General features: G+C 38.7%; 1 protein-coding gene across 1 annotated transcript in view; it reads right to left on the reverse strand.

Moving 5' to 3' along the window:
- LOC139741309 (leucine-rich repeat and coiled-coil domain-containing protein 1-like) overlaps positions 1–13004 on the reverse strand; it is a 34849-nt gene that overhangs the window by 5251 nt on the left and 16594 nt on the right. The window contains exons 17-22 of the mRNA XM_071651896.1: positions 12670–12741; positions 11757–11931; positions 10514–10677; positions 9764–9972; positions 8249–8386; positions 7037–7172 (exon numbers count right to left, since the gene is read on the reverse strand). Coding sequence (XP_071507997.1) covers positions 7037–7172; positions 8249–8386; positions 9764–9972; positions 10514–10677; positions 11757–11931; positions 12670–12741 — 894 coding nt within the window. The remainder of the gene's footprint in view (positions 1–7036; positions 7173–8248; positions 8387–9763; positions 9973–10513; positions 10678–11756; positions 11932–12669; positions 12742–13004) is intronic.

Here is a 13004-nt window from a genome sequence, read left to right on the forward strand (position 1 = left end):
GTGTAGGATAATCAGGACATCGTGACAAAGTAAAATTGGGCACTAGACCACACATTTCTGAGCACTGTGGTCACTACTGGTCATTCAAGGACTCCTCCAAGCACACGCCTGTGTTCTGACAGGTTCCGAAGTCCAGACTGTGTGGTTGTCATGACAATGCACATGATATATCATGCAAATACCAACTTCTGGTAGGAACCTACGTCATCACCCTTCTCTCTCACTCTCTACCCCTCTCTCTCTCACCTCCCCCATGCTTTATTCACTCCCGCTCTTGGTTCCAATCTCCTTCTGTCCCTGTCTCCCCTTATTCTTTTAACGTAGACCACTTTCTCTCCCTACTCCTCTCTATTGTCTTTTCTTAGAAGATATAGGGTTATTCATTTCATGCGAAATGGACTCTTCCATCTGATGAAGCAAAGTCATGCAAGTATTAACATTATGATATTTGAAAGTAATTAGTTTAAGAAAATATTTCGTGTGTTATGTGTATGAAAGTGCTTATTACACATGCGGTAAAACCAACCAAAACGAATACGCTTCAACTGAAGACTCCACAACCGCTTAAACTGCAGTATGTCGTCCCTCTAATTTAGCAAGATGGTATGTCTACCTCATCTTGCAACATTTTGGCCCAAACTTTCTCTTCTTTTGCTCCTGCTCTTCACAGAGCAAGGATGTGTAGGGCATCCCAACTTTTTACAGTCTTCACAACTTTTGATATTTCAGGTCAACCCAACTACATTGACGTGATTTAATGGCACGACGAGTACAATGTCTGCAATAAAAACTCATTTCTTGTAATGGCTCAACTAAGGCAGAGATGTACAAAACGTAGGCTTTAATAGGAATTCCTTTGGCACAAATGAACCATATTGTACATAATGTGTGATATCTTTTATCAGTACCATTATATATACCACTATATATTTCCTTTAGAGACAGTTGCCTAGGTAATTCTTTGATCAGCAGTCATAGTAGGGAAGTTATTTAACCACTCCTTGTCAGCATGCTGTGTGTGTGAATGTCGATATTACATGCATGTAGTTTCTCTGTAGACAAAACAGTTGGGATTGTGTTGAGTGTATTAATGCGTGTCTTGTATTGTAAGTTTGTCTTTGTCATTGAATTGTAGCTTTCCTACTATAATATTGCAACATTTTGTGATTGAATTGTGAATAGATTGTCCTGATCTTTATATTGACAGCGAAAAAGGATTTGATGTCGGGCAAGAAAGACTTAACTCGAATTTTGGCCACTTTCGAGTCTAGACTCGATAATGGCAAAAGTTCGAGTTTCAACTTTGTCATTGAATTGCAGCTTTCCTACTATAACAATGCAACATTTTGTGATTGAATTGTGAATAGATTGTCTTGATCTTTATATTGGCATCGAAAACGGCTTTGATATTGGGCATGAAAGACTTGACTCGAATTTTGGCCATTTTCGAGTCTAGACTCGAAAATGGCAAAAGTTCGAGTTTCAACTTTGTCATTGAATTGCAGCTTTCCTACTATAGTATTGTAACATTTTGTGATTGAATTGTGAATTGATTGTCCTGATCCTTATATTGACAGCAAAAACGGATTTGATATCGGGCAAGAAAGACTTAACTCGAATTTTGGCCATTTTCGAGTCTAGACTCGAAAATGGCAAAAGTTCGAGTTTCAACTTTGTCATTGAATCGCAGCTTTCCTACTATAGCAATATAATATTTTTTGATTGAATTGTGAATAGATTGTCCTGATCTTTATATTGACAGCAAAAAAGGATTTGATATCGGGCAAGAAGGACTTGACTCGAATTTTGGCCATTTTCGAGTCTAGACTCGAAAATGGCAAAAGTTCGAGTTTCAACTTTGTCATTGAATTGCAGCTTTCCTACTATAACAATGCAACATTATGTGATTGAATTGTAAATAGATTGTCTTGATCTTTATATTGGCAGCAAAAACGGATTTGATATCGGGCGAGAAAGACTTGACTCGAATTTTGGCCATTTTCGAGTCTAGACTCGAAAATGGTAAAAGTTCGAGTTTCAATTATGTCAAAGAATTGCAGCTTTCCTACTATAGCAATGTAACATTTTGTGATTGAATTGTGAATAGATTGCCCTGATCTTTATATTGGCATCGAAAACGGATTTGATATCGGGCAAGAAAGACTTGACTCGACTTTTGGTCATTTTCGAGTCTAGACTCGAAAATGGCCAAAATTCGAGTCAAGTCTTTCTTGCCCGATATCAAATCCGTTTTTGCTGCCAATATAAAGATCAAGACAATCTATTCACAATTCAATCACATAATGTTGCATTGTTATAGTAGGAAAGCTGCAATTCAATGACAAAGTTGAAACTCGAACTTTTGCCATTTTCGAGTCTAGACTCGAAAATGGCCAAAATTCGAGTTAAGTCTTTCTTGCCCAATTTCAAATTCTTTTTCGCTGTCAATATAAAGATCAGGACAATCTATTCACAATTCAATCACAAAATGTTACATTGGTATAGTAGGAAAGCTGCATAGTAGGAAAGCTGCAATTCAATGACAAAGTTGAAACTCGAACTTTTGCCATTTTCGAGTCTAGACTCGAAAATGGCCAAAATTCGATTCTTTGACAAAGTTGAAACTCGAACTTTTGCCATTTTCGAGTCTAGACTCGAAAATGGCCAAAATTCGAGTCAAGTCTTTCTCGCCCGATATCAAATCCGTTTTTGCTGCCAATATAAAGATCAAGACAATCTATTTACAATTCAATCACATAATGTTGCATTGTTATAGTAGGAAAGCTGCAATTCAATGACAAAGTTGAAACTCGAACTTTTGCCATTTTCGAGTCTAGACTCGAAAATGGCCAAAATTCGAGTCAAGTCCTTCTTGCCCGATATCAAATCCTTTTTCGCTGTCAATATAAAGATCAGGACAATCTATTCACAATTCAATCAAAAAATATTATATTGCTATAGTAGGAAAGCTGCGATTCAATGACAAAGTTGAAACTCGAACTTTTGCCATTTTCGAGTCTAGACTCGAAAATGGCCAAAATTCGAGTTAAGTCTTTCTAACCCAATTTCAAATCCTTTTCCGCTGTCAATATAAAGATCAGGGCAATCTATTCACAATTCAATCACAAAATGTTATATTGCTATAGTAGGAAAGCTGCAATTCTTTGACAAAATTCTTGAAACTTGAACTTTTGCCATTTTCGAGTTTAGACTCGAAAATGGCCAAAATTCGAGTTAAGTCTTTCTTGCCCAATTTCAAATCCTTTTTCGCTGTCAATATAAAGATCAGGGCAATCTATTCACAATTCAATCACAAAATGTTACGATACTATAGTAGGAAAGCTGCAATTCAATGACAAAGTTGAAACTCGAACTTTTGCCATTTTCGAGTCTAGACTCGAAAATGGCCAAAATTCGAGTCAAGTCCTTCTTGCCCGATATCAAATCCTTTTTTGCTGTCAATATAAAGATCAGGACAATCTATTCACAATTCAATCAAAAAATATTACATTGCTATAGTAGGAAAGCTGCGATTCAATGACAAAGTTGAAACTCGTCTTTCGTCTTTCTTGCCCAATTTCAAATCCTTTTTCGCTGTCAATATAAAGATCAGGGCAATCTATTTACAATTCAATCACAAAATGTTACATTGGTATAGTAGGAAAGCTGCAATTCAATGACAAAGTTGAAACTCGAACTTTTGCCATTTTCGAGTCTAGACTCGAAAATGGCCAAAATTCGAGTCAAGTCTTTCCTGCCCAATTTCAAATCTTTTTTCGCTGAGAATATAAAGACCAGGAGAATCTATTCACAATTCAATCAAAAAATGTTCCATTGCTATAGTACGAAAGCTGCAATTCAATGACAAAGACAAACTTACAATGCAAGACAGAATTAACTTTTACACCGACTTAGCACAATCCAAACCTTTCGGTCTACAGAGAAAATACATGCGTGTAACATCAACATTCACCACACAGAATGCTGGCAAGGAGTGGTTACATAACTTCCCTACCATGACTGCTGAATTACGTAGACAACTGTCTTTAAAGGAAATGTATATCTTGCTTTAATGGTACTAATAAAAAATATCATACATCATTTACAATATGGTTCAGTTTTGCCAAAGGAATTCCTAATAAAGTCAAAATTTTGTACATCCTCTGCATTAGTTGAGCCATTACAAGACATTAATTTTATTGCAGACATTTTTCTCGCCGTGCCATTGTGTCACGTCAATGTAGCTGGGTTGACCTGAAATACCAAAAGTTGTGAAGACTGTCAAAAGTTGGGATGCTCAACACATCCTCGCACCTTGAAGAGCAGAAGCAAAAGAAGAGAAAGTTTGAGCCAAAATGATGCAACATGAGGTAGACGTACCATCTTGCTAAATTAGATGGACGGTACACTGCAGTTTGAGGGTTTTGTGGAGTCTTCAGTTGAAGCGTATTTTGGTTGGTTTTACCACAATGTAATACACTTTCATACACATAATACACGAAACATTTTCTAAAACTAATTACTTTCAAATATCATACTGTTAATACTTGCATAACTTTGCTTCATCAGATGGAAGAGTCCATTTCGCATGAAATGAATAACCCTATATCTTCTAAGAAAAGACGATAGAGAGGGGTAGGGAGAGAAAGTGGTCTAGGTTAAAAGAATAAGGGGAGACAGGGACAGAGGGAGATTGGAACCAAGAGCGGGAGTGAATAAAGCATGGGGGAGGTGAGAGAGAGAGAGAGAGAGGGAGAGAGAGAGTGAGAGAGAAGGATGATGACGCAGGTTCCTACCAGAAGTTGGTATATACTAAGTACATATATCATGTGCATTGTCATGACAACCACACAGTCTGGACTTCGGAACCTGTCAGAACACAGGCGTGTGCTTGGAGGAGTCCTTGAATGACCAGTAGTGACCACAGTGCTCAGGAATGTGTGGTCTAGTGCCCACTTTCTCTTGTCACAATGTCCTGATTATCCTACACAATGTGATTATAGTTTAGACTATTTAAACTATAACACAGTACAAAGACATGTTATCTAATGTTGCTCCAGACAAGGGCTCCATACTTATAATTCAATCACAAAATGTCACATTGGTATTTTAGGAAAGCAGCAGTTCGCTGACAAAGTTTGAACTCGAATTTGTGCCAAGCTTGAATCTCCTGAATCGACAATGAGGAAAAAAAATAATTACCTCTTTCTTGCTCGATTGCAAATACTTTCTCGCTGACAATAATAACAGCAGGAAGAGCAGGGCGATCATAAAATTAATGATAATATACTCAGAATAAATGAAGCTGTCTGACAAAGACCTGAACTCCACATTTAAGCGAATTGCCGAACATAAAGAGTATTCTTCCAACCGGCTTCGGGAGGGTTAGCGCGATACAGCTCTGTTACTTTCACCATTCTTTTTCATCTTCTTTTATCCTCTTCTTTTCCTTTTCTTTTTAAAGTCGGGTGCTTTATACGCGGCGGTCAAGGTATAGCAGCTATGTAATCGTGTTACGAAAGGCAGGTCCCGTCTGCGATATCATTACGGCATCGTCAAATCTAAAACATTTGATAACAAGCCTAGAAAATAACAGTTTGTTTTGTTTTTCGCGAGTCAACACTTCCCCGTCACATGTACTTTTTCTGTTCATCAATATCGCGTCATATTATCCGTCTATACATGTAACCAGTTTGCACCAGGGCATTTTAATAAATGCACAATTGTGGTTGTATTCCATGTGTCAGGATACAATTGTCTCGACATAATGAAGTAAATTAGTCGGACCGATGATCTCGTTATAATGACATGGGCCCTATTCTTTTTTCTTTTTTTTTTTTGCTGCAAATGTTAAGGGCTGTATAGTACACTTGTTACGTAACTCAATCAGACAAATTTGATATGGAATTGCAGTAAAAGTGTAATTCAGTAACAAAATAGCGCAGATTCCAAAGCTATTGCTGTAAGGCTTGAAGTATTCAATGAGAAAGAAGGAGACACAGGCTCCTGATTTATCGCTGGCTTTTCAATTACCAATTAACGAAAATCTGCAACTTGAAATTTGAAATTGAGACTCGAAACTCGAAACTCGATACTCGATACTCGAAACTCGAAACTCGAAACTCGAAACTCGATACTCGAAACTCGATACTCGAAACTCGAAACTCGATACTCGAAACTCGAAACTCGAAACTCGAAACTCGAAACTCGAAACTCGAAACTCGAAACTCGAAACTCGAAACTCGAAACTCGATACTCGAAACTCGAAACTCGAAACTCGAAACTCGAAACTCGAAACTCGAAACTCGAAACTCGAAACTCGAAACTCGAAACTCGAAACTCGAAACTCGAAACTCGATGTTTAGCAACACACACTACCACCACTACTACTACCACTACTACTACTACTACTACCAACTACTACTACTACTACTACTACTACTACAGCATACCTCTACTTCTACTAGTTTCTACCACCACTACTACTACTACTACTACTACTACCACTACTACTACTACTACTACTACTACTACAACTACTACTACTACTACTACTACTACTACTACAGCGTACCTCTACTTCTACTAGTTTCTACCACCACTACTACTACTACTACTACCACTACTACTACCACTACTACTACTACTACCACTACTACTACCACTACTACTACTACTACCAACTACTACTACTACAACTACTACTACTACTACTACTACTACTACTACAGCGTACCTCTACTTCTACTAGTTTCTACCACCACCACTACTACTACTACTACTACCACTACTACTACTACTACTACTACTACCACTACTACTACTACTACTACTACAACTACTACTACTACTACTACTACTACTACTACTACTACTAGTAGTAGTAGTAATACTACCACCACTACTACTACTACTACTACTACAACTACTACCACCACTTACCATCACAACTACCACTACATGATGTACATATCACTCTTAGTACACCTGTTATTGGTCCTGATGCAGTTTTACCCCAAGAAGTGTTTCATCTTACCCTTCCCATGGCTGCATCCAGTTCAGACTGCTTCTCCTGCCTCAGCTGGTCCATGTGCTCCTCGTGACCCCGCTGGGCAGCCTCCATCTGTCTCCGGAAGGCATCATCCACTGAGCGTAGCTTCTCCACAGATGTCCTGTGATGAGGACACATTCATGCAGTAATTGTTAGCACCTCTATCGTTTCTTCCTACGAATGCATTTAATCAGATATTTTCACAAAATCTCTGATAAACTTTTATCTACACCCGTTACATTTCGTCATGTGCCCAGAAGAAGGGCACGAATGCACGTGATGCGTGTAAGTACAACGTGCGCCTCGTATGCACTCATATCATTCTGCCGGGCACACCTTCGTTGAATCGCATGTGTTTATGTAATTCTGCCAGGCACGTGATGATTTTCAAATGGAGTTGAAAAAGGAAAAAAAAATGTGTACAATTGAGAGGTAAAATTGCACTGATTTCCTCATAAATTTTACAATCACACTGAGTAGGGCATTAAGAAAAAGAGTGCTCAGTGAATGGTTCCCAATACTGCGTTTTGAAAGTTGTTATTTGAGACTCTTTTTGACCAGCCTTGGACAGCAGTTGATATAGTTGTATATTCACTCTATTCTGTGTCCTTTTCACATTATACAATCTACTGGGTCTTATGTGATTTTAAAAGGGATGAATTCAGCTTAACTAGGCCTAACTATGGACAGGAGACACACTGAGAAACATAACAAATCTATGGTTAAAAACTGAACAAATTGTATTAAAATGTTACCAAAACAGCAGTGTTTCTTGCGTTAATTTGATATTTATTTGCTTGTTTGTTTGTTTCTGGTATTTGTTGCTTTTGTTCAATATGAAGGCATCATCCACTGGCATTGAAGATATTATCAAGGGCACGTTCAAATGCGGTGAAGAATCATTTTACACAATAGCGTGCTCTAGTTGGTTTTAGTATACTCAACTCTACATGAATACATCGCAACGATAACCAACGAAAGTAATAATGAATAAATGAATAATAATGACGATGATAAAATAAACTTTAAATAGTATTATGCTCTCTATTTTGCCAATGATTTTTCCTGCTACAGTGGACCCATTTCCACTTAATGCCTGCTGTGATCTCTAGCTGGTATCTTTGAGGTCCTCAAAACATCCCTCACTGGGTCAAGGGAGGTGGGGAGGGGGGAAGAGGTGGTCAACCAGGGACTTACTTTTCAGCCTGCAGAGCCCGGTCCCTCTCCTCCCGCAGCTTCTTCTCCCGTTGGTCAAAGTTCTCCTTGACCTGTCTGACCTGGGTCTCAAGCTGACCGATGATGTCTCCTTTCTCCTTCCACTTGTTGTCCAGTGCTCTGACATCACAAGAGGGTCAAGCAAACCAGACTGGACATTCATAATTGTCTTCATATTTGACTCAATCAGTTCAATATGTCAAAAACAAATACAAAACTAAACAAACAGGTTTACAATTTAAACCATCTTCTAAAAAAAAGGTAGATTGTCAGTGCATTCAGCGAATGATGCATGCTGCACAAAAGTCACTCAAGAAGTAGACATCTGACAGAGCAACTAATTAGGAAATGGGGACAGATTTGTCAACATGAATTTCAAAGAAACTTGTGCTTTCTGAGGGTCCATTTGCCATTACATATTAACCCGTTGAGGACAGACTGACTTTGCCACAACACGCATTTCCCCCATAGACACCTGGGGGGCGTTTCATGAAGGAACTTGTCGGATAAAATATCTGACAAGTCAATTATATCCGACAAGTTCAGAGAAATCAGCCAATCAGACTAAAGGATTTCTCAAAACTTGTTGGATATAATTGACTTGTCAGATATTTTATCCGACAAGTTCCTTCATGAAACGCCCCCCTGGTCTCAGTGGGTTAATGTGATTAACTCGCCACTTCAGTAACCTGGAGGCTCATGTGTAAATTAAAGACTGCCGACACCTCAGAATCTCAGAGAAAATGGATTAAAAAATAAATGTTTACATATTCAATTAATTTGATTGAATCATTGATGTAGTTTAGGGAAGAGGGGTCATATGGAGACAGATAAAAAACAAAACAAAACAAAAGTGCTTTCATGGTTTCCATTGTTGGGCAGAAGAATAAAGCACATAAGAACATGCATTGTACAGGTGAGTGCTTCATACATAGAAGCTTGCACTGCCAAACTTACATTGGCAAGAAAGGCCAGAACAAAAGATGAAGTAATCAAATGAAAGAAAAACTCACACCCATCCACACAAACAGACAAACAAATAAAAAGGAATGAAATAAAGTAAGATATGGTAGAGATGGATGGAAGGGTAGATAATTAGTAACAAGACAGTGACAAAGAGAGAAAAATCTGACTGCAAGAATGACAGTCAGAGAGAGAGCGAGAGAGTAAGATTAGAAGAATTAAAGATTAATAGGCACATATCATCCCCCCTCAAAAAAATTCTAGAAGAGATGGAAGGATAGGAAATTGATAACATGACAGCAAAAAACAAACAAACAAACAAACAAAAACAGAGAAAGAGCAGAGAGAGAGAGATATATGATAAGAAGAAAAAATCAACATGTGCATACCACCAAAAAGTAAGTTCTTACAGATACGGAAAGGCAGAAAATTAATAACAAGACAGTGAGAGAGAGAAATAAAAGCACAGAAACAAAGAGTGACAGATGAGAAGGACAAAAGATTTAAAGGTGCACACCACCCCTCCAGGTTTACCTGTATGCCCTGCGGCTCTCCTCCAACTCCTGCTGGAGGCCTTCTGCCCGTTCCTTCAGCTGATCCTTACGCTCGGCCAGCCGTTCCACCTCCCCGGTCAGCTCCTGGATGGCAGACTGCTCTGTGGCCAGCCGGTCCTCCAAGCTCTGCTGGACCTTGAGTGTCTCCTCTCTGGCCGCCTTGACCTCGTCGTCCTTCTCCATCAGCCCCTGGACCGATTAGTGGTGTCATATAGAATCAATATCAAGTACAAGTAACAAAAGACTGTGACAGCACATTTTAAAAACATCAGCTTAGATTATTCTCATTTGCATTGTTTGTGATAAACACTGAATCATTTAGACCTCGAGTATACACACTGTTGTGTAACAGAGTTCAAGTGCTATTTGTCCGCTTCTGATTGATTCTGTATTTGGAATTCTAACAAATACATAACACACACACACACACAGAGGGACGTAACAAAATACAAAATTATGATTAAAGTGTGAAATAATAAAGCTCTACACATGTTAAAAATGTTAAAGATATAATGCTGCATCAGAGATCTAATACTGCCAATGATAAAATGGTCAGCTAAAATCGTCACCTGCAATACTTCTAACACTGACAATTCCTGTTCACTACTCTCTCTTTCCAGTTAAATTCCTTTAAAAACTACAATGATTTAGAACTAATATCCAAAATAATGTTCATTCGGTGACCAAATATTTGCTTCCTAAATTATCAAAACTGGTTTGGCATACTCACATCTTTTAGCTTCTTGATGGAGTCCGTCTGGTCGTCAATAATTTTGGTCTTGATCCTGATCGTGTCGTTCTCTCTCTCCAGCTCCTTCTTCAGTGAAGCAACCTCCGCATCCAGGGCTTCAATCCTGGCCTCCAGACGACCTCTGTCCTGGGCTAATGACGCACCTAATTAAAGCAGTGGATCATGTCACATATTGAAGCAAACAATTTCCTCTTTTTTTTTTTTACTTTCATATCCCCAGAATAGTTTTGGAAATGTACATTTTCTTTGCTCACTTTTCCACTAATAATTTATATTCTTTCTGGTCAGTTTATTCTGTCTTTATTTGTTACAAACATTTAGGTGCATAACATTGCTATTTTTTTCCAAGCACACAATGTCCAAAGTGGTACTACTTGATACTGTGGACGTCAAACATTTACACATGACTAAGATTGGCAAAAAAAGATCTATTACTACTTAGTATTAGACTGAAACGTACTGACACAGATGTAGGTATATGGGACGAGCATGACTGCTATGAAATAGCCTCCTCTCTTCTTGGAGCAGTATAGATTACAATGCACTAGTTTGCGTTAAACAAATACATACTACTGAACGTTTTTGACGTGCACTCGTCGGAGTAGAACCGCATGTATGAAACAAGAAGCGCGAACATAATAATATATACAAAACAAGCAAACCATTCAAGCAAGCGAAACAGTGCGTACGCTGATTGGCTGACGTCAACATGAGTCAGAATCTCAATCACAAGAGCGCCAATGTGTGTACAAACTCCTTTTGCCTGCATAGAATAGGACTGGTCAGCTGAATGAATGTAGCCTCAAGCATACGCAGGTGAGCGTCGCTCCAGGCTCTACTGACTATGCGAAACTGTGACGAGGTGAAATGATCAGCGCATGTGCGACTAGTCAGTAAGTGCTGAGCGATAGCAGATGAAGGGTTACCAGCGGTGGCTGCACTGTCAGCGGGGCGTTTGCACTGGCGCGAAGGCTGTGCGCGATCAACTAGCTGCTTATTACGTATGTGTGCTGGCACATGCTGTTTAATGCGGTCCGCAACTTACTAGTTTGCACATTCCACTTCACAGGTTTTACTCAAAGCAGCTTAAAGAGGGGAAAAGCGTACCTACGAGGAGGAGCTTGATCTAAAGGATTGAGAGGTCATGGGTCAAAGGTCAAGGGGTTAAGGGTTAAAGGGGGTTATGGGTTAAGTTCTCTGTCCTACGTGATGCCCATAGTACCTTGTTGGGCCAGCTCCTGACCCCACAGTTTCCTCTCCTGTTTCAGACCCTCTATGACAGAGTCCTGGGCCACTAGCTGGGCTGCCAGCCGAGACTTCTCCTGCCTCAGGGCCTCCAGGACCTGTAGCTTCCTCTGGCTCTCTTCAACCTGGTGCTCCAAGCTCTGGATTCTAGACTGAACACAAACAAACAAAACTATTGTCATTAAGCAGGGATGCCACCCCTGTATACAGCACTGCAGTATCGTAGTATTCTGAGGGTTCAAAAGGCAACGGTTTGGTGGAAAACAGTATTTTTATCTTTCCTGCAAATAGACATGTGTAGTAGTACGATTTGGGCAAACAGTATACCTTACAAAACCTGCAATATTTTTAACCCCCCCCCCAAAAAAAAAAAAATAATAATAATAAATATAAATAAATAAATAAATAAATAAATAAATAAATAAATAAATGAATAAATAAAATAAAAATAAAAATAAAAATAAAAATAAAAAAACACAAACAAACAAACAAACTAACAACAAAAAAGTACTGCAAGTACTGAATACTGCAAAAAAAGTAACAGTTGACAGCGATAGATTTTCCACAGTTTTACAATAACTTTATTAGGTTGTGATTTTTTGCACATACGCAAAAAGTCAGCATACAATAAAAAGTCTCATATCTTCTTTTTTTTATCCTCTCTTGGGCTTCTCCTTCTGGCTTCCTAAAAATGTAAAAGCATTACTTTTTGTTGACTAACATAGGAATGCTGTCATTGAAAGACTACACAATTTTCTAGACAGGACTGAACAGCTACAGGATTAAGGTCATGTATCCAACTATGACAGTTGTAGCATATAACCAACTGTCGTATCTTTGAGCAATTTCACACTGTCTAACAAAAGTAATGTATGAGATGATCAGCTCACCCTGGTTGAGGACACTGCTTCCTGCTTGGCCCTTGAGAGTTCTGTGATGCGGCCTTTTTGTTCTTTCACCATCTAGAAGGGTAACAATGATGGGCTAGTCCCTCAGCACCAGGAATGTCTGACATTACATGTTTTATTCCTTTGTTTTCAGTTATGCAATAACATGCTTTAATGTCATCTTTTTTTGACCATGAGGTTTTCTTGCCTGTTTGGTTAATATGGAGCATTTATGAGTAGCCAGCAAAGAAACGCACAGAATATTACTAGACTCAATTGCCCGTCACACATCTTGATGTACAAACTCATTCTAAACAGGTAATTCCTACTTTTGAAGT

This window comes from Diadema antillarum, unplaced genomic scaffold, assembly GCF_040938485.1.
Source record: "Diadema antillarum isolate AM-2024a unplaced genomic scaffold, OU_Dant_1.0 seq00000919_RagTag, whole genome shotgun sequence".
NCBI lineage: Eukaryota > Metazoa > Echinodermata > Echinoidea > Diadematoida > Diadematidae > Diadema > Diadema antillarum.